Source organism: Brachyistius frenatus, unplaced genomic scaffold (genome assembly GCF_029030835.1).
Source record: "Brachyistius frenatus isolate BFR_SWC_R1_liver_20210118 unplaced genomic scaffold, ASM2903083v1 Contig_53, whole genome shotgun sequence".
Classification (NCBI taxonomy): domain Eukaryota; kingdom Metazoa; phylum Chordata; class Actinopteri; family Embiotocidae; genus Brachyistius; species Brachyistius frenatus.
Window position 1 is genome coordinate 1,868,196 of NW_027210652.1, and position 26,388 is coordinate 1,894,583.

A 26,388-nucleotide genomic window follows, 5' to 3' on the forward strand; every position below is an offset into this window, starting at 1 on the left:
TATTGGCTCTTCTTTCTGTGACGTCGCTGCCTGCGGAAGCAGGGAACTATGGGAAATGCGGTTGGCTGAATGGGTCCACCCTGTCGCCGTAGTGTACTGGATGTTCCCGTGTTTATCAGAGAGTCGTGGAGGTCGTTATCTTCTGTTGATCTTCATCTCCGGCCTGATAACATGTAATCACGACAGACCGTCTCTCGGCTATCCAGACAACTACTAACAAGCTATTTGTCATTTGAACACAACCTGAAACGTGCCTAATATTAATAGCAGTCAAAAGGGCCTGATAATAGCAGCAGCAAAACAATAATAACAAATAATAAAGTTAATACCCTTATGGAGCTTTTTAAAACAAGTTACACAGCCCTTTATATGTTTTTAAAAAGCCGACAGTTAATAAAACAGTGATGAAATAGGCCTACGACAAAAAACAAACTATGAAAATCAAGAAAATATATTTTTTTATTTGTCCATGTGTTCTGCTCTCGTTCCAATCACTTCTGTAAATATCACTTGTTTTGTTTTTGCACCAACACATTTGAAAAAAATCCAGAAAAATAAACTGTAAAATCAAGAAAACAGTGAAACCAATTAAAAAAAAAAAAAGCTTGTCAAAAATAGTGAGTTTTTGAGATGTAAAAGAAGATAATGTGTTAGCTTCCTGTTTCTTAAACTGACTTTAAGTACATTTCCTATTGAGTAGCTGTCTGCAACTTAGATAGACCTACAGTTTTAAGTCACTTTATTTATTTTCTTTGAATGCCAGAGAATAAATATTTAACCTGCTTAATTCAAAATTCTTTGGAAATATATTTCAATAATATTTATTCAGAATTAATTAACATTGGAAAGAAAGATTATTGCAATTATCTATTTGCATGTTTTGTAGTTGTTGTCTGTTTTCTGTCTTTTTGAGCAAACAATTTTGTCAACCTCTTTCTAATTCACTCACAGCCAGACGCAGTCACCGACATGGCCACAGAAAAGTGTTGGGTTTCTGGCCAGCCTTGACCTTTTGTGCTCCCGTCCCGTTTGTAATCCAGTAGGCCACAGCGGCCTGTCCACGCAGCACTATATGTTTTTTAGGCTCCAGTTTTCTAAAGGTCATGGAGGCGCTGGTTCTCCCCGTCAGCAGCTGTACATGGTGCTGGACTCAAATTCCTTGTTTGTGTAAACATACCTGGACAATAAAGCTGATTGTGATTCTCACATACTGGGACATTTGTAGGTAGGTAGTTACTTTATTAATCCCCAAGGGGACATTTTTTCGCTACAGCAGCATTTATAGATACAGGAAAGCAATAAAATAACAGTAAAAAATATAAAATATAAAAATGCACAGTAATTTGGCATGTGTCTGTTTAGAAATCACTCAGCTACAAGGTCTTTATGTGTGGACTTTTTTTTTTTAACTGACATTTCACTTACAATACAATTTTGTTATTATTATTATCTTATTAGACCAGCCAAATAAACAAGCTGCAGTTGATGGATAATGAGAGTTTAAAAACCTGACGGCCTGTTGCTCACTCTTATAGTCTGTTTTTGTAAAGCTGGTAGAATTATTATTATTTTTTTTAGCCTGTATTATATTTCCTGCCAAATTATCACTTTTATATTTCATCTCGTCTGTGGCAAGTACCAGCATCTTAATTTCCCTGCGGGCATTTCAACCAAATCCGAGAGGGCGTGAACTCATCATTTCAGACAGCTTGCTTGGAGTCATTTTGAACATTAGGTGGCGCTGCAACCAAGCAATATATATATATATATTTTTTTTTTGTGTGTGTGGAGAGGCTCAAACCCCTGGAGGGAGCGAGGTAGAGAGAGAGGGAGAGAGGGAGAGAGAGGGGAGGAACAGTTTCCTCTGCCTGTGTTTCTGCTGTGCACAGCGGACTCTCCTCTCTCTTGCAGTGCGCCGAGCCCACGAGCGGCAGGTGTGTTCTCACTTTGACGGTCCGGACCGGATTCGGATCGGCTGCTGGGCGAAGACGACCACTCACGCTGCACGTCGGCCGCACCGAGTCCACCTGGGCTGTGAGGATGTTGCAGTGATAGTAAGAGAGCATCTTTTCCGCCGTATCTCACTCAGCCGGCGTCGTCAGCTGTTGCTCTAGGAGACAGTGGAAGAGTCGGGGAGCAACGCGAAAGGCCAAACTATGCCACTGATTTCCAATCGGTAACCGTTTTCCACCCAAAGTCGACCGGGGAGCGGATGCGAGCAGAGGCTGTCAACGAGCCCCCCGAAGTGTTTTCTGCCCTTTTGTCGGTGCCGGAGGAGCCGTGCCAATGGAGAAAGCGACTCCGCCGCCCCAGCCCCAGCTCCAGCTGTCGATAGCGAAGACTGAAAGTCCAGCGGAGGACATCTCCGGTCTGACTGACGAGGAGCTGCTCAAGTGGACTAAGGAGGATCTGGTGCGCCGGCTGAGGCGGTCCGAGGCCGACAAGATGAGCGTGATTCTGGACCACGGGAATCTCATCCGAGAGGTCAACCGCAGCCTCCAGCTGCACTTAAACGAGATCAGGGGGCTGAAGGTGAGGGGGCGCGCATCGGTGAAGGATGAGATCATAGGTTTGGAGCGCACCTGAGAGCGCGCATGGCAGGAGAGAGAGCGCCTCTGCTAACGTGCTGTGAGAATAGACGGTGATGGATGGTATCACTGAAGTTCACTGTGCCGTTGTGCAGGCCTTTGTGAGGATGCGATGGGGATGAATGTAGAGTCTGTTTGCACATGCTGAACCTAAGCCAGCTCAACATTTCAACTTCTGTGTGAGGTGGGAAATTAAGGTTTTTAAAAGGGAGAAAAATCAATGACAAGTTGTACCTTTTCCACTTATCTTATAAATCCTACAGAGGAAGTGAAAGGCAGCTTCAGATCTCTCCTCCTGAGGAGGAGCGGATCTCCCTCCGTTCACATGCCACTGCACAAATCTGGCGTCCAGATCTCTCTCTGTCTGCACACATCTTACATTCCTGGAAAGATTCCTCCACATAAATCTACTGCATCCAACTAGCCTTTAGACCAGCGTGGCATTTACTTTTGAGGCTTTCTCCCTCTCAGTATAACCTTTATCTGCCGCCTTCATATTTCTAATAAGAGAAATATGACACGGTGTTTACAGTGAAAGCTGGGACCCAGCCCGAGGTAGCCTCACGAAGCACACTGGGATCGTTTGCTTTTCTTGGAGACCTCGTCACCTCTCTGCTAATCCGAGCGGCCTAATTACACAGGAAAGAGCTGGAGGGCTTGAGAGGGAGAGGGAGAGCGGGAGGGAGGGAGAGGTAAATTGTTGCAGAGGGATGGAGGGGAGAGAGAGAGAAAAGAGGGAGGCCTGGTAGAGGTGAAGAAGAGATGTTTAAGTAAATTTTGTTAAATGTTTGGGGCGTGTGAGTGAAGGTTCCTCGCCTGAATCTGTGTGGCCTCCATCTCCTCCTACAGAGGCCTCTAATCTACATTATGCATTTCACTTTAAATGGTACACGGTGAGCCTGAAAGACAGAGAGGATTAGGATTTCATTTCATTGCGATTGCATACGCTGTCGGACTGATATCTGAAAGAACAGCGAGATGGATTCAAATAGTGACTGCAGGGATTTATTTGGAGTTGAATTAATAGAAGAAACAATATTTTGTTTTGAAACCATTCAAAAGCTCATTTGAATTCCTGAAGCGTTGTCTTAATTTATGATGCTTCCTATTGGCGTAAAGCCCAGTTAAACTCATTTCTCGTTCCCTCTCAGGACATTAACCAGAAGCTGCAGGAGGACAATCGTGAGCTGCGGGACTTGTGCTGCTTCCTCGACGACGACCGTCAGAAAGGGAAGCGTGTTTCCAGAGAGTGGCAGCGCCTGGGACGCTACAGCGCCAGCATCATGCGCAAAGAGGTGACCCTCTACCTCCAGAAGCTCAAGGAGCTGGAGCTCCGACAAGAGGAGGTGATCCGGGAGAACCTGGAGCTGAAGGAGCTCTGCCTGCTGCTGGACGAGGAGAAGGGGGTGGCGGTTGGAGGAGGCGGCGGCGGTGGAAGTGGGGGGGTGGGGGTCGTAGGGATGGGAGGGTGCCGCAACTCCATAGACAGCCAGAATAGTTTGCTGCTGGTGCCCGGGCAGGGGCTCCTCATGAGGGACGTGGGGGACGGCAGCAGCACCTCCAGCGCAGGGAGCGCCGACAGCTCCGACCACCTTCACCACAAGCAGCCTCACCTGGCTGCAGGGGTGGGCGGAGTTGGGGGGGAAAAAGGCAGCCCCGAGCTCGTGCATAAACCCAGGTGTAGCAGCATCAGCGGAGTGGGAGGAGGAAGTGCAGGAGAAAGGGAGGTGTCCAGTCCCGAGCACCCGGCCGGGCGCCACCGGAGTACAAGCCTGGAGTATCCGTACACCCTGCCCCAGCTCTGCCGGCCCCGCTGCGGCTCCATATCTGTGCCCGACCACAGTCGAGTCATGCGGGGCCTGAGCCCAGAAAAGTACGGGAGGAACGTTGGCCGACGTAGCCCGGAGCAACACCCCAAGCACCACGGCTCCGATCTCCTCCTGGGCCAGAGGCAGCTCTTCGTGGGCCAGGGAGGCAGCGGGGAGCTCTACCAGAGGCACTACAAGAGGAGCAGCATCAGCAGCACCGGCTGCGGGAGCCCCGAGCCCCGGCAGGCACATTTGGGGACCGGTGAGCACCACGAAAAGGGCTGCGTGGTCCAGGGGGGCAGCCCCGAAACTCACCGGCACCAGTACAGTATGAGCCCCGACCACGTGAAGTTCAACAGCCCAGTGAGGGAGGGGCAGAGGAGGCAGGCCGGAGACGAGCTGTCGCCACACCATCGCGGCATCTATAACGGCATGAATGGTAGGTGTGTGCTTGTGATGTCATCGGCAGGTGTTTTTTTTTTTTTAGCAACTTAACATCAAACCTCCCGCAAAGAAATCCAAAAAGCACTAAAATGATCCGATTTTTTTCATGCATGCAAACCCTTAAACACAGTGGACAACATGTTACACACATTCACACACTCAAACACACACACACACACACACACACACACACACACACACACACACACACACACACACACACACACACACACACACACACACACACACACACACACACACACACACACACTCAAACCTGAGCACCAAAGTGGAACACAAAAGCATCTCAAGGTTTTGCTCGTCCATTGTGAGGATTCACAGGTGATTTATTTATCGGTGAAAACTCGGATTATATGAATTCCAGTCACGTATTACCAAATGCAATATGTGATTGGAATGAATTTATTTGATTGAGAAAATAGAGACAGTCTCCCCCATTCTGACTGTTGCAAAATTTACAGCATTATTGATTTCTTTTAGCATCTCCAGAGGGATGTGGGTCGGCTCGATGGATGAGAGACAAAACACGGGGCGTCGAATTATTCATCTTACATGCTCTGTATCATAGTTGAACACATTCAGCTCAAACGATTCATGTTGTAACATCACAACTGTTGCAACAGACGGATGCTTATTAGATGGTGGAAACCCCCCACCCCCACCCCCACCCCACCCCCACCCGGTCGTGTCCATCTCAGTGAGATCAGTGGGCGTTAAGGATGTCCGGGTGGAGGAGGGAAATCAAAGCAGCAACTTGGCTGCTGTTTAAATACCCCACAGTGGCTGATAATGATTTCTGGAGTCCGGGGGAAAAAAGTGCTGAGTAGCGCCGAGCTCTCAGATGCTAAAGGACAAATTTCTCAAGGTGAAATATCTGCGATCTGTGAGGCTGAAATTACAAGACAGATAGAAACAGTCTGCAAAGAGCACAGGCACTGTACAAACACTCACAGGAAGCAATTCATCGACTATTGTGACCGAATGATGAGTCATTTATGCTTGTTTATCAGTTACATTGAAATCTTCCCTGTAAACAGACACACACACACCAAGCATAGACACACCTTACAGATACAGAGTGTGCACTCTTTGCTCATATTATATGAATTTAAAGGGGTACTACACAGATTTTACTCAGGAACTGGTTGGTCTGGAGAGTTCATGTTCAAGAAAATAACCCTGGTGATGTCATCGTGGAGTCATCGGGGTCTTTCAGTGGTGGTTTGGAGACAGAAGGTCAAAGATTTTGGGAATAGGTAGAGTCCGGCTAGTTGTTCCATCCTGAGCCTTTAACCAATCAGCGATCACTATTTAATGTACGTTGTGCACCAGAACTCGTCAAGCTGTAAACAACAAAGACTTTAACTCAACATCAGTCCAAAACTACGTTGATTTGAACTACATGCAGTTCTCCAGTCTGCAACATACTGAAACCTGACAAGTTACACAAAAGCATCTGGACAGTGATGAATCTCCACAGAAAAGACTCGCTGTCCTTTCATTAGAACGGCTGGCTTTTCAGGTTTGTTTTTTGTTTTTTTGTGGCATCTTTAAAACATGAATCAGGAAGCTCATAAATGCATCACGAGTAAAAATGCAACTGTTGGCTGATGAGTGTTGTCAGGAGGGAATTTGCTACCTACGCCCATTCCCTCCTAAACTCTGCCATTTCAATCAGATGGTGGTTTGTAAGTGATGTGACCAGTTTACTATTCGAGAAGCTGATTGGCTGTCGAGAGGTGACATGTCTTATGTTCTCAATCTGCCCGCTGCAGGTGACTTGACACGCCGAGTTGCAGGTGACACCATCAGCTGGTCTGAGTCGTGCTGACGGATGTTTTCCCTGCTACCTTCTACAACTGTTTAGTCTCCCTGCGACTCTTTGGTCTGAACTGGGCTTTAATAATCAACTATTTGTGGCCCAAGTTCAAGTGCACAACCCGGAGCAACACTATCAATGTGAAATTAAAACACTGAAAAGCTGAAGCCGAACCTTTAAGAACAGAACAGCCGCTGAAATTACAGTATTGTAGAAAACATGCTCTCTTTAGCCATTTTGCAATCTCTATGGATTGCAGCGGATTATAAAAACAGACACAACTTTGATTTGGATCATCGTTCTGTTTCTATTTTCGCTCTCGGTGCACCGTGTAGCTCTATAAGAGATTTCAATCTTGATGTAACCTGAAACCCATATGATGTCTGCAGAGGCCACAGCACTTTAATGCCCCACAAATCCTTAACGGGAAAATGTTGTGAGTGCACCGGCTCCTCCGGCCTGCTGGTTCGCCAGCTGTGGCGTAACCGTGGTGAACTTAGCGCGGAGTGAGACGGAGTGAGACGGAGTGACCGAACAGCCTCCGTAAAGACTTGGTTAAGCCCGAGTGCGACAGCGGTTCCACTGTGTGCTGTTTTGGAGTCATATTAGTGTATCAAAGCTTGTTATCTGTCAGACTGGCTGCATCTCCATCACGAACGCGTCCCCACAGGGCCTCCGCCGACCTGACAAGAGAACTAACTTCAAGTGTCACGACAGGATATTTACAGTCAGAACAAGACGAGCTATCAACACCCAGCCGCAGGTCGGAGATTTTAGCTTTTGTGGCGCAGATTCTGACTTAATTGTTTCTGATGTGAACACTAATATGCCATCCGTTAGTCGCCGAGGAACGCCACTTAAACTAACCGAAGTAGAAGTGATGAAGAAGGTAACGGCTGAGGACGATGATTAGATGAAGAGGAGGCAGGAGACGTAAAGAGAGGAGATTTGTGTCCGTGTGTGTCATCCGCTGACCCAACCTCACTGCCGTGTCCTTTTTTTTTGGACGTAGAGGGAATTTAATTCCTGTGACGATGTAGTACACTCCGCTCGCTTGGATTATCCTCTAAGCCCTTTGCACAGTATTATTTCATTTTTTTGATGTACTTGCGTGTACGCTTGTGTGTGTGTGTGTGATTTGGGTGGATGTGCTAAAGTGTCCCGTCCAGGGTCAGCGTAGCAGGGGAAGCTTTATTTTTGTAGACAAATGAACGTCTCATATTAACGTTCCACTCGACGGCCCCGAAGCTCAGGCCGTTTAAATTCCCGACAAAATCCGACAAGGAGGCAAAACAACACCGTGACCTCCGTAGCCTTTTAATACAATCTACCGCCGCATCGCTCGGGAAGCTTATAACGTGTATTCTGTTGTTGTTACAGGAGGGAGAACAAAGAAATACCCCCCCTCCCCACACACACACACCTCACCAAAATGACGTCATCTAACCATTATCTGGGAATGACTTACATTTGCGTTTGGTGGTGATTCTACTGGAGAAATCTGAGCAAGCAGGACAAACAGTCCCGGAGACATCACAAAAGCCCCGGGAGACCCGGAGGAGCACAAAGTTTGGACAGAAATAATTGGTGGGAGAGATGGACCCAATCCCAAAGTCCAGTGTTTGAGTGTTTGAGTTCATGACGGCCGAGGTGAAATCAGAAAGCGTTGACATCAGTAAATCCAATGCAGACTTTTAACTTAAAAAAAAACAAAATACTTTGACGGTGATGTCACCTTTTATACCTCCACGCTCTGTTGGTTTACGTTCTGTGACGGGACGACGAGAAGCGTCCGGCTGCAGCCGCACCTTATTGGATAGACGACAACCGCGTTTAATACGTCACGAATTCTGCTATGAACTGTGGGTAATTCCCTCAGGCAGAGACTTACTGAAAGGGTCCTTAAAAGGCTCTAAATGTCTCCAGATAGTCCTCGCAGACTCGAGGATCTGACAGCGGGACGGTCCTAAACCCCTCGCAGACTTACCGGGGACGCTCCTCAAAGTCGGCGAGTCGGTGACTTTGGGAAAGAAGGAGCGACGTGACCGAGCAGAACGAATGAACGGCATTGAAAGCGTGCTGATTGGGCAGGACAGACTAAACTCATCAACACACACAAAGGATCTGGAGGCCGTAACGGACTCGGTGCCGGTACTGAACTATTTTGTTGTAAAACGTTAGAGAATTTGTAGCTTTGTGCCGAGAGAAAAAGAAGCATTCATAATCTAATCAGCTCATTTTAACACGACGTAAATGCAGAAAATCACTAAGTGCTGTATCTGAAAAGACACTTAGAGAATTAAAATTAAAATGATTTCATGGCACGTCTGAATTCTACGAGCTCCTGTGAAGCCTGTTAAGACACCGTATGTGATATTAAGATGTATAAATAAACACTTTAAATTCAATGGTGATTCAGATAAAAAAAAATATCCGTCTTTTTCAATGTGATTTCCTCTCAGTGGAAATAATCAGCCATGAACCCTGTAGTCTCCTGACCCAGACTGGGGGGGACTGTTCGCTAAGCCTGTACGATCTCTGCACTGCAGGTCTTTTTCATAAAAGAGGAGCGACTTAATCATGTTTTCTGCTTTAGCAATCACAAGCTCGGCATATTAGCTTAAGCTGCTCAGATGATCGGGAGGAGAGCGAGGAGGAAGAAAAAAGAAGGCTGCATAGCAAAAGAGAAAGCGAAATAAATAACGCTTATTTTCCTGAGTTGGTTGAAATCAAAATGACTGAATGCAAGAAACTTGTCTTATGAATATTTACAACAAAACTGAGGAAAACAACAGAATATTACATACAATAATCTCCTTTCTACCACTGAGGTTACATATTTCTTTTTTTTACTAATATAGCCTAAACAATGTTCGTTTCTTTGTGCAACATACAGCAGCTTCTGAGCGAGGTCATGATGTCTCTTTTCCAGTTTTCTAGTTGGCGCTCCGACTTTAACTTTCAAGCAAACGAAAGGGAATTTTCAAGTTCCAAGTTGTCCATAAGTTAATACAACATTTCCTGTTAGGAGGCTTTGCTCAGTACAGAAAACCATATTGATTTTTTTTTTTAAATTGACTCACAGTGCCACCTGCTGCTGTGGAGGATCAATTACAGACGACATTTGTCAGTAAATCTTTTGCACGATGACGGCAGAAAGATTATGAAAAGTCATGTGATATTTCTTTTTGTGCTGTATTTAAAATATGTCGTGTATGTGTTTGATAAGTTTTGTATTTGCAAAACAAAACGCATCACTCTGTTAATGGTGTTTTTTATGTTTACTACCCTGCTGCATTTGTAAAACCTGTTTATAAATCATTTCTACACCTTTTAGAAAGGAAACCTGCCTCTAGGAAAGTGGAAGGTTTTAGAGAGCTCAGAGAAGGTTTGACATGACTTACATGGGAATGTTAGTTCAGGAATCTCGGCCGACTTGTTTCACACACTAATAGACACGATTCTACACTTGAAGTCATGTAGAAATAATGTTGACTTTCTGAGCTCCTTTTGGTCCCTGTGGTTTATGTGGATGGTGATGAGGGTTTTTCTGTCACTTTTCTGTATGCTAACAGCAGAATCAGAGCACCATGCTGCCTGTTTGTTGTCCTCATGTGAACGCTCTCAACCAGGAAGTGGGGCATTCCCAAATGGGAGCTTTCCTAATTTCCAGCTGCCTGGACGCATGATTAGACAGTCGCTGATTGAGGGAGGAGATCAGGGACAAAGAAATGTTTGTCACACGTTCACGTCCAACTCGATTTGTTTTTCTTTTGCCTCAAAACGAACCGACAAACTCCGGGAGCCCGATCCTCCGATCGAGAGCTGAAACTATCTGATCGAATTAGCAAAGATCATCCCTCCGTCTCAATGCATCTGTTAATCTTCGTTGCGTTAGTTGAGTTCAGGACATCCAGCTCCTCTAGCTGTTGTTCAGAAGTGCTGCTGGCCTGTCAGGAAAACAGGAAATCATCAGAGGAGCTGTGACCTCAGATAATGTTCTCCCTTCTGCAGCATCACGGAGAAAGCCAAGCGATCTCTCTTTCTCTCCGTCTTCCTCCCTCCTTCCATCCTAATTGGCAGCCAGTGTTGAACAACCAGCTGTCAGACGGAGAAGAAACTCTGATTACAAAGCCCTGTTTCTGGGAGGAGGCCGGAGGAAGTATCCGAGTGGATTACTTGCTGTTTTCCTCCCTTCGTTGTCTCCCTCTTCTCTGCCTTCCTTCTTTTTTCCTTCTCTGGCTTCCTCTCGTCTCTCGTCTTCTTCACTCCTCTGCCAAGGCGATGGATGGAAAGCGTCCCCTGACATATTGTGAAGTCTAGCAGCCTAAGCGGGATTCGGGGAAACTCGAATGTTTGTCACAGCTGCTCGGTGTGAAAGGATTTATGGGAGCATTAGGCTGCTGTAACTCAAGTGGATTAGTATTATTACCAGACAGCCTCATCTGTGCTGCTAACATCCCAGCTTCACCTTTCACAACTTCTTAAACTCATTAAAATGCTACAATGCCATGTAGATGGACTCGTTCTGGCACATAATCTCATTAAACCCTTTTCAGAATATCATTTATCACACATGTGCACATAAAAGTAGTATTTCTCATTTTTAAGTCGAGGAGGAATTCCCTCGTTGATGTGTTTTATATAGGAAGTTAAACATTCTGGAGACACTTAAGAGTTGAGGTGGATGTCTTTATCGTAACCCAGTGAACAGTAAAAAAAAAAAAAAGCACACAACTTTTTAAATGTTATCACGGCATTTGAATTTGTAATCACACCTGAGACCAATTATCCCAAACACACTTGCCGATAGCCCATCAGAGCCGCCATTAACCGAGGACTGCATGATGAGGCATTTTGTTTATCTACCTCTGGTGCATATCGTTGTCATTTTTTTAATCAGGGCGGCGTTTAGCTTCGTGTCTTTAAAGCTCGTGTATCTTCTCTTTGTGGTGTCGTACTTTTTCGGGGTCCTGTGCCGGTGAGTCCCGCCAAATGTTCGGGGCGGCAGTGATGTCGTTGGGAAACAGAGTGTGAAATGTGTCAAACAAGAGAACAAAAATTATTTCTGGCAGGCTAAATAAAAAATCAGGCAGAGGCAATAAGAAGATGAACATCAGGATTTTGCACGGCATTTTGACACTGATACTGTTATGAAATATCAACGAAGATAATTCAATCAGAGCAGCTCCAGGACGCTCCTGAACGTCTCTCCCCCCCGCCTCCGCCTCCCACCCCCATCAGCAGCTCCTCTTCGAGCTGTGATGGAGGCTGCTTGCCGTGTAGCGTCGCTTCAGCCCCCAAAACCCCAGAGGTGTGTGACAAATGTTCCACAGTAGCCCCAGTCATCCGGTAGACACGCAAACCCAGTGGAACGGAGAACAGTCTTTGTACTCTTATGTCACGCCAGTGGGGAGCAGCCCACTGAGCTGAGAGGAAATTAGCTTCCTAGGCCAGGTAATTAACTGGAAGTTGAGCGGCTGCCATGTTGGAGGGGTAGGGCTGGGCCCGGGGGACTCTCCGTCAGTCTCAAAGTCACCAGCGGTAACCACATTTAACTATGAAGCTGCATCAGAGCCACGCTGAGAGCTGCAAGTCTGAGGGGTTGTCAAGTGATTACATGTGAGGATGGAGCTGATTGCACGGCAGACGGTGTGCCGGGCCTTTGACAGATTTGGGGTGTCATTATTTTGGGCTCGGAAGAAATGATGTTTATTATCATTAAAAGAAAAGCAAATATATATTCAGTGGGATAGATCGCTAAGGAACATTAACAGAATAACAGAAAGAATATTCAGGTCACCTTCGTTTGACTGACAGATCTGTGTTTCTTGCAGAGATCAGCATTTCACGCAAAAATACTATTCGAAAGTCGCTCTGAAATATGAAACACACACACATGCACACGTAAGGAGAAGATGTGTTAACTTGGGATATAACCTTTGCTATGTTTAAATATTAATAAATCTTATCAGTGTCAGTGAGCCACAGCGTTTACCAGACAATACCCCCCCACCCCTCCATTTAAATAAAATAACTCAGTTTCAATTTAGGTAAATAAACATTAGATTAGAACATCTTATTTCACTCTGTCTATCTCGCAATAGCTTTCATGTGAGGCGTTTAGAGGACATCTGTAAATTGTATCCACAGAAAACAACCTGGGTTACACTCTCCCCCTCTAAACTGCATGAAAACTAAAGATGTCTACTGTACTGTCGTGAAATTTTCTTCAATACAGCTGACTTAAATCAGAAATGCAGCCCAATAATGTCCCTTTTTTTTTTTTATTGATTCGATGTCACAAAAAACACCCGAGTCACTTTCTAAAAGTCACGATGACAATGCAACATTTCTATAAACCTTTTGACGCTGCCAACGTCTAAACGGAGGGAAGATTAACATAAAGGTTGCAGCAACGGAGGGTAAAACCCGATGAAATTAAATTCATGTTTCATTCTGCCTTCCTAAGGGCAGAAAAATACCTTTGTCAATTATTCATCAACTCTTACACACAGAGAAAATAAAATCCTTTTAATATACCTCGAAACACAGGGAATAAGCTTCTTTTCTTTTTTTTTAAGAGATTACTCTCCAGCAGTTACGTCGCTGCCTCGCTTCTACTGGGTGCCAAATATTGTGCAAGCGTGCGGAGTTTTCTCTAAAAGAAGACAGGAAATGTCTGAAATGTGGTAAAAAGTTTTCTTTTAAACAATCAGCTCCCGAAGCCACTATTCAAACCAGACCAAACACGGCTGAGTTACTGAAGCCCCCCCGAGTCTATTCAGTTCATTAATGTGCAGTTCATGAATTCAACTTTTAATCCTTCAGTGGAACAATGTCTTATTTCTTCTGTAAAATGTTGCATAGTCTTGTATAATGCTCGGATAACCAGCCGCTCGGTTTTGTGCTGTTTCGCTGGTCAAGCAGCTGCTTTGCTGCTGCTGCTATTAGTGTGATGGCTTTTACAGCTCAACCATCTGTTTAAAGAAGGATCAAAAGTGAGATAACATGTCGGGAATGTAACATGTCCAAAGGATGTAGTTATCCATTTCCTGGGGGCATAACTTTTATCTCCTGCCCCATATTGTGCATTATGTGCATTTGATGTAATGTTCTTCCTGACAAGGCTGACAGCGAGGCATGTGTGCGGCTCCCATTACCGCCGATGGATGGGCTTATCCTCCCAACATGAAATGATTGGCACCACCGTCATTATATTTATGTCATTATCTCTTACTAGTTCTCTTTCAGCAATGTCTTTCGGTCTGTCAGATTTCCTCTCCGAGATATTGAAATCAATTTCATTACACCCCCACCCCCCGCCCCCCTCCCCCACACCCTCCCCAGTGCTCCAGACCGACTGGCTCATTTCCTTTACTGTTACAGCAAAAGGTACATTTAATTATCTCTTTCATCTGGCTTTTTGAGAGCTGTAGCTGCAGGTGAAACATGTCTGAGAGAATTTTTGAGGTGCCTCGAGGTTAAATTTTCAATAGTTTCTCTAAATGATGGATTGAAGGGGAATTCTCCAGTAAAAACAGCCATATATGGATATTTCTCAATATGCTGGTGATGCAGTTTTTTTTTTTTTTCATGTGAAAAAAGCTATGAGATATGTGCAGTATATAGAAAGCAGAGTGTAAATTATTGTTCACATGTACAGTAGGCCCCTTTTCCACCGCCGGTACCGGCTCGGCTCGGCTCAACTCTTCTCGTCTTCTTTTTGGTTTTCCATTGGGAAAGAGTTGTGGATAGTACTTCCCACCGATAGCTGTAACCTGACTGCACCACATGCCTGTCAATCAAACAGACACGCCCCCAAAAACAGGTCTTCTTGAATCTTCTTTTCTAATGAATGAGGGATTATTTTCAGATGGACCTCCAGAAAACTAAGAAGAAGGAGTGACTTTAGCTAACAACACCGAGATAACTGATGGACACATTTTATTCACTTTGGATTTGATGAGAGAAGTTGAATGGGAGTCTATGGAGCCGGAGGCTTTTTGGAGCCGACCTCTAGTGGCACTTGCTGGTATTGCAGCTTCCGCATCGGCCTCAATTTCAGACCCGGAAGCTACGAACACTTTTATTTACAGTCAATGGTCACAACGTGTTTGACATCCTGGGACATCCTTAAAAAACCTGCCATTGTTAACAATTAGTCACTGAAGGAACTGAAGACGTTCCACTGTTTGGTTGCTAATGATATCCTCCACTCTTCCTGTGTGTGTGTGTGTGTGTGTGTGTGTGTGTGTGTGTGTGTGTGTGTGTGTGTGTGTGTGTGTGTGTGTGTGTGTGTGTGTGTGTGTCTCATTGAAGACAATGTCACAGCATGTTACTATAGTAACAATGCCACATTAAAAGGGTATCAAAATCCAGAAAGTGTCCTGTTCCAACAGAGAGTGGAGTCGAGTCAGTGCCGGCTGCAGAAAAGGGGCTCTGAGTGTTGGGTAACACGTCATCCTTCACATTTAATGAGACGAAATGTTCCCTGTATCCTATATTTCTTTGCATTGCTCTGAAACATGCTGCCAACACATTTCATTTTCATATCTGATGCAACACATTGCATCATTTCTAACTCAATCCAAAGCGCTGTTAACACGACACGAGGATTACTGTTATTCTCACACGGCAAAAACAGTGCGAAAAAAATGTGTAAACAAGTTTCCGCCCCAGGACAAGGGTCATCAGATGTCTGACGGTTTGCGGGAGTTGAAAGGACAGAAGTCATTAAATCCGAAACCCCTTCAGGGTGAGACGGAGCAGCGAAGAAAGGGGAACGCTTGAAAGTCTGACTTTACCAAATATTATATCTCATCTCCGCCCATCTGAGCCGCACGCATCCCGATCCTCTCCGCTGCTGTACGCCCGGTCCGTTATATTATTCATCAGCGCAGAGCAGTGGTGGTTGGTGACACATTAAAATAGGACAACATCAGTTTATCTTGCAAATGTCTGTTTAAATATTTAATTGACCTTTGAGAATCATAGCTAAATGCGTACTAGAGAGATGCGCGGGACGACGCCGGCCCTCGTCGAAGATTCAGCACGGAAGGACAAAAGCAAAAGAAAACAAAAACAAGAGTTAAGGGCTGATGTTGTCTCAGCATCGGTGTCCATAAATCTTTCTGACAGTGTTCAGTTTCTCCGCGTGTCTGTTTATCTCTTCTGTTTAATCTTTCCCAAGTTTTCACGCCACATCCATCAAGATAAATGAGCACGTGTGCGATTACTGCGAAGAAATGTTTTGTTTTTTAAAACGCCAGAATTCCTGGTAATATTCACAAAATGGGACATCTGTGCATGTGGTTGCATGAGTGTGCACTCTGTTTGATGTAGATGTGTGTATGTCTTTCTCCCTGAGGCACACACGCACGCACGCACACACACACACACACACACACACACACACACACACACACACACACACACACACACACACACACACACACACACACACACACACACACACACAGCTCTTGTAGGCTTGATCAGCCTACAGGGCGCCAATTATTCCACTCTATTCCAGTGAGTTTCATGCTCTCATCTCTCCACGGTCTACTTCAGCCACACAGCGAGCCGCGCTGCCGACTCACAGGCTTCCAGTTATTCGCCGTTTTTTACCTGCTGCCATTTACTAGCTTTATTACAGTTCTTAAGCCCGAATCAGACACTTAGCATTAATTACAGCAGCGTGACAGTTAATGCTTTCTTATTCGTGTATTTCTTTACACTCTACATAATGTAATTTAACAACAAATGGCGGCTGAAGTTACGTAATTGTCGTTAAAGCGTCACTATATTGGATTTCTGTTTAAATTGAATGATTTAATCAGTTTAAAATACATTAAAAAAAACTATAAAGAACAGCAATGAAGCTGTCTCCTAAAAGCAACGAGTGACCAATTTGGAAAGTTACAAGGACATTTTCTAAAAAAGAGCAAAAACAGCAAAAATACGAACACTGTCTTATTGAAGAGTCTGTTGTTTTTACAGTTCTGTTAGAGCACAGATAAATCAAATGAGATATGAGTTTTTAATTAGTGAAATTTAGAGGATGTACTAGGGAGAGGTTTTGTTTTATTTTTTACTTTGGATAGTCCCACTGTACTTTGTGTACACCCAATTATGTTTGGCATTCACGGGATTAATTGTGAGAACACTGCTGCTAAGCAACAGCAACACGGACGCCGTGTCGAAGCCACAGAGGCGGTAAAATACACCTGACAGCCTTTCGAACTGGGAACATCCGTCTGTTTTTGACAGATACCCGAGAAGTAGGTTTGACGTGTTAACATCTGTGCTCCTATTTTGCTCTGTGTAAAAATACTTCATAGTTAATTTAAACAATACTTTGAAATTACTTTCATAAATGTTATATTCGCCTTGTTTATAGTTTTCTTGTGTCAAATATAATGTCAGCCAGCTGGTTACTTCCAAAATTCATGACAGTAGATTATTTCAGCAAACACGTCCCAATTCATGAACTCGTGAGATTTCAGAAAACGTCAGAGGTCGTGAATACCTCAAAACAATAAAAAAAGGGTGGGTTTGTTTATATGGACTCTTCTCATTAACACAGTAAAAAACAACGGCATTTAAAAAGGCAGCATCGCTTCCATTACCGAACACAAGAACTAATCAAACTGCGAGTCGTTGCAACTTTTAAAACCATCTCATCTTATTATTGACAGTCAGCGGGAGCCAATCAGAAAGCGGCTGCCGCAGTCTAGAGCTGCAGAGACGACCAAACAGATGAACCGAAGTGGAATCAGCTTGAAGTCTGGCCCGGGGACTGACCCAACCCTGACTCGACTCCATAAATATCCTGCATCTTCTTTCCGCTCACTGTGTGTGTGTGTGTGTGTGTGTGTGTGTGTGTGTGTGTGTGTGTGTGTGTGTGTGTGTGTGTGTGTGTGTGTGTGTGTGTGTGTGTGTGTGTGTGTGTGTGTGTGTGTGTGTGTGTGTGTGTGTGTGTGTGTGTGTACGCTCTGTATTATGCATTCCCAACTTCCCCTCCTGCTCCAGAGCTGCACGTAACAGCACTGACTGCAGCGGCCGGAGGGACGCTGAGACGAGGAGCTCTCCTGCCAGGCAGCCTCGCCGACTGACTGACTGACTGATTCTGATTGTCTGACTGACTGCCAGCTAAACGGAAGGTCACCGATCTACCGTGCATCTCCACGGGCTTTCCTGCCCAGGCAGCCTGAATAATTTATACGGCTGATTTTTTAGAAGATCTGAGGGGAACAGCCATGTGAAATTACCTGGCATTGATCCTGTAAATTGAGAGAAGTAGATTGTGTGTGTGTGTGTGTGTGTGTGTGTGTGTGTGTGTGTGTGTGTGTGTGTGTGTGTGTGTGTGTGTGTGTGTGTGTGTGTGTGTGTGTGTGAGGGAGGGGGAGGGGGTGAGAAGCCCCAAGAAGAGCAGGTTCATGTGTTCGCCGGCTTCATTCAGACATCAATAACAACTTGATTATTGCTTTTGATAAATTACACAACTGCTTTATTATTATTGGTCAGACGTGTCTTCTCAAATCATTTTTCACACTTGTTTCATCCGTTTTCATCAAACAAAAAGGGATTTTTTTTTATTATTATTATTATTTTACCGTTATTTCTTAGTTGTTCTTCAAACGCGTGTTGAATCTTCTTTATGAACCATAAGATTATGATCTGCGCAGAGTTAATAAGTGGTGTCTGCTGGCTGCAGGTCGGGATGAGGCTTCCCCATCCGCTTCAGTGATTTATGCAGTCGGGCAGCAGCTTCTCCCAAGCCAATCTCACACATCTCCTTTGTGGGGGAAATTTAGAGCCTTTCATTTGAGCCCTGGTGAACAGAGGTGGAGTTTAAGGGAGCTTAGTGCCCCCCCCAACATTACTCTGGAGTAATCACATTATCTATAGACTCTGGCTCTGACCCACACCAAACCCCCTTTCCCTTCACACATCCCATTAAATCCAATTTTGGTTTTAGCACCCTGCCCATAACTAAATCAACAAACACTGTCCGAGTGCGCCGTGTGTGCTTTCTCGCTTCTTAACTCTCCTTGAAGAGGTCACGGAGGCTGGTTGGAATTCAGAAAGAGCGAGTCTCATTAGACGTTGATCAAGTGCTCTTTGGACGGATTCCCTGGATTTTGTTACGCCGCTGGAAGTGTTAACTGAACCGGACCATCACAAGACAGCTGCTTGTAATCTTGTGACCTGTGTGTGTGTCTGTGTGCGTCCTTGAAACAGCAAATCCATTCAAGCTAATTGTTTTTGTGCAGTGGTTGAAAAGCAGAACAGTTAGCGTGAACCAGGAAGTGTATCGTTTCTACCAGTTGTTGCTTCAAATCTTTAACGTAGTGGGGTTTTTTTTTTTTACTGACATATATTACGTGCACTCCTAGTTGTGTTTGTGTTGTGATACACACATAGACTGTATATAAAAATGGACGTAGCATCAGGGTCTGAAAAGTAAAGCCAATGGCGGAAGAGTCTTCCAGTGCAATACCACCGAGGGCCACCAGGGGCCGAATCCAAAAAGTCTGTTTTTTGTTGGTGTCTCTGAAAATAATCCCATAATTAATGAAGTATTAGGCATCAAAGAGAGTTATGTTTTGGGGGGCCAGTCAGATGGCTCACAAACCGTTGGTTGGGTTGTCGCTTGGATGCACCACAGATGTATACTGTAAAATAACAGAGCGACCGTAACTGATCCGGACATCTCAGACAAGGAGCTCAGGAACAGAAGTCCGCCGTTCACCTTCATGCAGCAGGGGTGATAAAAAAAATAAAAAAAAAAGATCTGCTGACACGTGTTTATCATTAGAAATCCTCTGGAAAACATCTGGAACTCATCATACTGCATATAAAGGGCACTGGCCTGTTATATATATATTTTGCACTAAACATAATCAGAATATCTCCACGGAAACAGGTGAAGGCATGAATACTGAGGGGTGTCCTACGAAGCCAGATCAGTGGGTTTAGTGAGGTATGTTGAAACTAAAGGGTTGTCAGTGTCACGAAGCTGGCTCTCCTTTAAGCTGGCTAGATCACCATGGTAACTGATGCTGCAAACTTAACCTGGTCCGGAGCAGGTTATGTTGGAGATATCGGATCAAGATGTAAGAAAGTACCACCTACTGACCAACCAATACTCCTATGGACCCGTTGATTGGTGCACTAAAGCGCTGCACTTGTTGCCTACTTATGAGATCCGACAGTAAACCTTCCTCTCACTTTGAATTATGATTTTATATTTAGCCTATTTTCTTATTTACCCTTCGGTCCATTTGACACCTCCGGGGATGCAGGTGAAACGGTGAGACGAAAAACGACGAAGCCAGTTCCTGTGCAAACATGTTTGCCACAAACATCTCTGTTAAATGAAAGTGCAGCTTATTGTTTTGACATTATTAGTTCAGGCTCAGAGCTGCAGGAATAGAGCACCTCAAACATGTGGATTTAAGGATCTAATTAAGGATAATTAAGGAACTAATCACTGGCCTATTACATTTTGTGCTGATATATCTGTATGGATAATCCCATTATTAGAATTGATACTTTTTTTTTCTTTTTCTAATTAGCATCGATACAAGAGCAGATTCAGGAACTGCTGTGATGTCAGTGTTCGACCACTTCTGTATCGATCCACGAGACCATGCTCAGATTAAATGCTGCTTTCACACGTACCATCCTAAACAGCTATCAGCCACACTTCCTGCACACGTTCTGGGTGCTTGTGTTCGTGTGTTTGGAGGAAGCGAGGCGCATGCGATAGTGTATTTTTCACCCTGAGCTTTTTAGCCGTGAAATTGATCCCTTTTCCACAAACCCTGACCTCCAAATGAAAATCCCCCCTGCGGCCGCCGCATTCACCCTTTAAAAAAAAAGGGTTTTTCATATCTTTGGGCCGTCGTGCCTCATCCCCTCCTCCTCCCTCGTGAACGTAAACACAGCAAAAGGAACAGAGTGGAGGTGGCCGCTGAAATCTTCTGCACAACTTGGCGGTCACAGGAGCGCCATGAATCTTTAATGTGCGATGTTAGCGCGCCAAGGAGAGGAAATGTGCTGAAAACATGATTATGGACTCCTGGGGAGGAGGAAACCGCTGGCTGAGAGAGAAAGAGATGGAGATATCAAGCGAAAGAGCAAGGATAAAAGAATTTTGAAGGGCAAGAGGGATAACAATTTTTTTTTTTTTTTGTAAAGCTTGGGCGGCGGCTTCAGAAGTCAATCACAGACTAAGTAAATACGATATCATGTGCTTTAAAAAAAATAAAAAACATTTTCCTCCAGTGGCAGAAATGAGGAGTCGTCTTTGTTAAAGGATGTCAAGATGGAGCCGAGAGCCCGCCTTGTGTTTAAGGACAGTAAAGTTGAGTGAGATGTCCGAGTGGACAACATGTTCGGTCTGTCACTCCTCAACCAACATAACTCCTCCGCCCCCCCTTTGGTCTCCGATGATTAAGGTGCATATAAATCTGTCGGCCTCCAGGTGTTCATGTGGGGGTGTGACGGAGGAGATTCCCATTTATTCACCCTGTAAAGGTGCATCGCTGCAGAAGAGAAAGAAACTAGGAGTAAAATAAAAAAAAAAAAACCAAACAAAACAATCCAGCCTCACAAAAAGATCAAATTTAAGCCTGTTTAGGCTCATATGAGCAATAAACTGTCAGAAATTCAATATGCAGATGCTTCAAACTTGTATTATTTGTCTTTAAAGTAATCTCAGTTATCTTTATGGTTGTTGTTTTTTTGACGTGACAACAAGCGACTCAATCTGAAAGTACAGCAAAATATAGAACATTTGTTCATTTACAAAATGATATATGCAAACAAAGACAATAACAAAGAGTCATTAACACATTCAATTTCACAAGCTGCTTCCTCTTAAAATGAGACACCAACAACATTCGTACTCTTCACACACACACAAAAAAAGGAAATTCAAGAAAGTCATAATATCATATTTCAGGGTGAATAAATCTCAGTTTGTCTTATTAAGGAAAAGTAATCATTTCATGCACAGACATTACAACTCACATGAAGTGAAATCCACCTTTCAGCTTGAGCTAAAATTAAAAAAAAAAAAATAGATTGAAATTGAGACCAGCCACCTTGAAACAAGTCTAATAAGCGAGTGAATTTTGGTGCTTCACATGATTATTTGTATTTAATGAGAAATAATGTTGAATGAGCATAAAATAAGATATTAAAACTTTCTTGAATTTCATTCTTTGCATGTCAAGAAATAGACACACCACTGTGACTGAACGTTGGACCGAGTCTGGGGGGGGCGTGCCGTGTTTGATTGACATGTCTCAGGTGTAGTCAGGTTTCGAGTATAAGTGGGCGGGCATAGTGTCCCCCTCGCTCCTCCCCCAGCTCATCCAAATATGGTCACGTCTGGCTCCAAAAAACTAAGACGGCGACGGCCCGAAAAAACCCAAAAGACTTGAGGTTTCAAGATGACATTTCACAACCCAAAGGTTGACGCCACGTTGGGCTGAGCTCAGCTATCGCTCCTTTAATACAGACATACCAGTGGATTCAATCTTGTCATCTAACTCAGCAAAAAGAAGGTGAACGAGGGTCTTTTCCAACATGTCCAGTTTTGAGTGAGTGGTGACGGGCACATGCTCTCTAACAGACCTCCATATCTAACGTGTTTTCATCCGATAACAAAAGCTGGGTTTCCATCAACATGTTTTATTCACGAGTCTTATTTTTAATTAATTTTTTTGCTTTGCGTTGGCAGTCCAAACAGACAGACGTCAGCTGTAAATCATTATATTAATGAGGCGCTCTTCTCTTGTTAAAACAACACGTTTAAGCCTCGTCTCTCCCTCTGTCTCTTCCCTCCTGTCTCTTTGTCACAGCTTTGATATCAGCCGGCTGCTGCACCAACAACTGTAGAAATGTCAAGCTATGGGACAGGTAAGAAAGCCTCACCGGCTTGTTTCTTTTTTCATAAACCTCTTTTGTGTTAATTAGAGTCTTTGGAAGAAGAAGAAGAAGAAGAAGAAGAACAGCCAATGAAGGTCATTGTCTGTTCTTTCCACAAGGGCCCTGTAATCCTGTAATTAGCTCCTATTATTCTGTTTTATTTCTTTTAGCTGGAGTCCTGAAACTTATTTACATTTTATTGCTTTGGAGGGATTTTACATTAAACCGTGACATCTTTCTGCGTGTCAAATACAGGAACATTTGCACTGGAGGTGATCAGCAAAATATATTTGGTTGTGATCCCGTGTCATTGCAGGGTCGTTGTGTGCGTGAGTCCGGTGTCCCCCCCCCGCCCCCCTCCAGATGAGTAATGTGTTTGCATGCTCGGTCTGGCCCAGGTGTAATCGTAGCGGCTTTACAGTGGGACTACAGAGTTAGAGGTGACCCTTTCCTGTCCTCTCGTGCCATCCTACAGCTTCAATCAGGCCCCAGCGGGATGGCGAGATGGCTCAGTTAATATTTAATGACTGCAAGACAAGACACACCTCCCTCTGGAGGACAGTTGGGACACCCCCCCCCCACACACACACACACACACACCCAGGACACTCCTGTTGTTGCACGCACACATAAACACATGTAACACGGGTGTTTTCCCACACATGCTGACATTTTCTAATATTTGCCTTCACGTTAGTATTTACAATCCGTCTCTTCCTCTATGTGCCCGAGCCAACTCCCACTTCCCTCATACAAAAATATCAATGACTCAGGTGAGAGGGGCAAGAAGAAAGTGTACTTTGTGTCAGCGTATGATTTGCGAGCTCAGAGGGAAGCATCAAGGATGTGCTAACGGCGCAGACTGAAGTCGGGTCTCGCGGCCGTCCCTCGGCTCTCGGCTGCAGCGAAGACAGACGCAGGCGAGAACAAAAGGATCTGTCATTGATAACCAACAGAAAAAGCCTGCAGAGATGAACATCTTACTCTCTCAAGCGCTCTCTGTCTCACTTCTCTCCGCAGACTGCTGCAGGTTTATTCACCTATCTTTTGTCTTTTTTTTAATGAGGACATGGCAAGTTGTAACTGCTCCATTAATGCTTGATTAATCACCTGCTCACTTTCTTTATGATGCAGTAAGACGCTAATGTGAAATACATATTTTTTGGTTGGTGTTTATGATGTATAGAATCAGGATAAAAATACTTTTATTATTAACTTATTAACATTTACAAATGCAGATTTTATGGGAACTCCCACAAAAAGACATCCGTCAAGGTCAAACTCAGAAGTGTGAGAAGTGTGTACTTATAATACAGCCTCAGGTTAAAGCACACAGAAGGACGTGGTTAGGTTTTGGAACAGATTTTGAGAGTTTGTGTTAAATAAAGTAGTTTCATGTAAATAACGTAATCTCCATCATTGAGGTTATTTGACGTAACGAACCTATTCAACGTTTATTTGTGCTTTCTCACGAACACCGTTTGTTCTATTTGACCTCCGTACACTCTGTCGTTCTTTCTATTCTCCTCCAGCTGGTCACAAACTACCGAAACACCACCTACACTTCAGGTGTTTATCAAAATATGTCTTCTCCTTCTGTTTCCCCCGAACAGCTTCGATGCTTCCTCTTGACCCCAACTCAGCCGCCGGCGCCTCTCCCAGAGAGGAGGGGCTGCAGCGGCCCCGCCCTCCTGCGTCTCTGGCCTTGATAGACACGAGGGCCCCTGGACGCCGCCCTCCACGGGTCCGGACGCTCCGTAGTCCACGGCCTCATCCATGTCCACAGCCCTTACAAACAACCTGCCTCCATGTTTTCATTTCTACATATCCAGAGTCTGAGCGGTTGAGGGCGAGAGAGGGTTTGTTTTTGTTGTTCTGGAGGGAAGCTACCGCGACGGTTTATAAAACTGGTGAAGACTGCCGCAGTGAAAGGGATCAGAGTGGAGATCTGTCCCGACACGGCCGCCTCCCGCTGAGCACCGACAGAGAGAGAGGGAGGGACGCCGAGGACGAGCGAGAGGAGATGAAGAGGACTTTGCACCGTTTGTGCTGCTACCTTCTGTTTACAAATGAAGATCACTGGTGGAGAAGCACATCCAACTTTCTAAACCTGCTGTTTGAAATCTTTTAACTGTTTCCTTCCCTATTTCTTCCTCTCCATCTTTAGAGATTCATCATCTTTCAAAGTGTGTAATGAGACTGGTGTAATTCCGTCCCCGACTCTCTACATCCAGATCATCACACGATCGCTGCCGTCTCCTCTCTCCTCCTCGTAAAAAAAAGAAAAAAAAAAGTCACAACTTTTTCTGCCATTTCAACTGAACGTAAAAACAAAACAAAAAAATTGTCAAAGATGTTCTAGCAAAGAAAAAAAAAAAAAAAAAACCTCTTCCTGTGTCTTAAACCGAGATGGTCGACATTACTAGCTGCTGACAGATGTTCTAGTTCTATGAGATGCAATGTTCAGGTGTAACTTTTCTTTTTTGTATTATCTTCTTCGCTCCCTTAAAGCGCCTATATTGAAGCTGGGGAGAAGATTCTACATTTCTCCATGTTGTTTTTTTACAAGGAAATAAAGTCCAAGTAAAAAGTAGATTATTGGATTAGTTTTCTATATATCTATATATACAAATATTATATGATTATTATTTTTGACTTACTGGTATTAGAACTATTATATGAAAATGCATATGATATATATATCAAATAATAAACAGACTTCTTTATCTAAAAGCGCGTTGTTTGTTCGAGTTTTTTTTCCGAAGATGACCTCTGATTCTGCAGTTAAAGGTCACATCGGACTCAGAAGATTTGATGATCAAATAAAATAACCCCCCCCCCCCGAAGATGACAAAACCAAACATCGAAGCGTTGAACTAAAGGAATCAATCAGCAGCGTGCAGACCGTCCCACGTCGTCACATCTCTTCCTGCCAGATGGAAACAACAACATCAAACTGGAAGGAATTTCCTGTTCAATCACTGGAACTGTTGCAGCCGGCTCTTCCTTCCTCCGCAACCCGTCGCCTTCCCTCACATCCTGCAACATCTGCTGCACGACTGAGGATCTCCGACACCGCTGAGCATGTGTGTGTGTGTGTGTGTGTGTGTGTGTGTGTGTGTGTGTGTGTGTGTGTGTGTGTGTGTGTGTGATCATGTATTGATCAGAGGATATGGGTGGCGATACCTTCTTTTTGGTTTTTCCATCAACACATCCCATGAAAGACCCGTCTTACTACTTTCTGACTTCTCTGTCTTGTGACATTCAGCCTCCAAAACACTGGTTTGTACTTATAAATCTTTAAAAATGAGTCACAAAGCTCAACAATTTCCTGAAACCACTGAGCACTGCAGTTTGTAGCAGCAGTTACATCACACAGGACGAAACTGGGAATTTGTTGGGGACTACTTTCAGTGGTGGATTAACACACATTTGGATCTTCAGTAAGATGAACTGAAATGTCAGCCGTTGTATTTTTTTCGCATTTAATTCCAATAAACTGTGTTTTATGGCACCGAGAAGGAAGATGAGACAATTCAGTGTTAGTTTTTGGTGTTTTAATGGGATTCGTGGACACTAAGAGGCTTATTCTTTGATATTAGTGTTGAAGTAAGGTGCCGTAAGTCAAGGTCAGTGAAGGTCAGGTGTGGTTTCACCTCCAAGGAATGAATGAGTCACTACAAGATCATAAATACCAGCTACACTCTCAGTGCAAAAGAAAATAAACTGGTTTTATTGGATCGCTCTGAGTCGTTAGCGTTTT

General features: G+C 44.3%; 1 protein-coding gene across 1 annotated transcript; it reads left to right on the plus strand.

Moving 5' to 3' along the window:
• Positions 1 to 1,838: 1,838 nt before the first annotated feature.
• On the plus strand, positions 1,839 to 25,361 carry ccdc85al (coiled-coil domain containing 85A, like). Its single transcript, XM_069704961.1, has 4 exons — positions 1,839 to 2,532; positions 3,740 to 4,835; positions 22,559 to 22,616; positions 24,239 to 25,361. Exons 1-4 carry the CDS (start codon positions 2,287 to 2,289, stop codon positions 24,255 to 24,257), a joined length of 1,419 nt encoding a protein of 472 aa, XP_069561062.1. The 5' UTR covers positions 1,839 to 2,286; the 3' UTR covers positions 24,258 to 25,361.
• Positions 25,362 to 26,388: the final 1,027 nt, after the last annotated feature.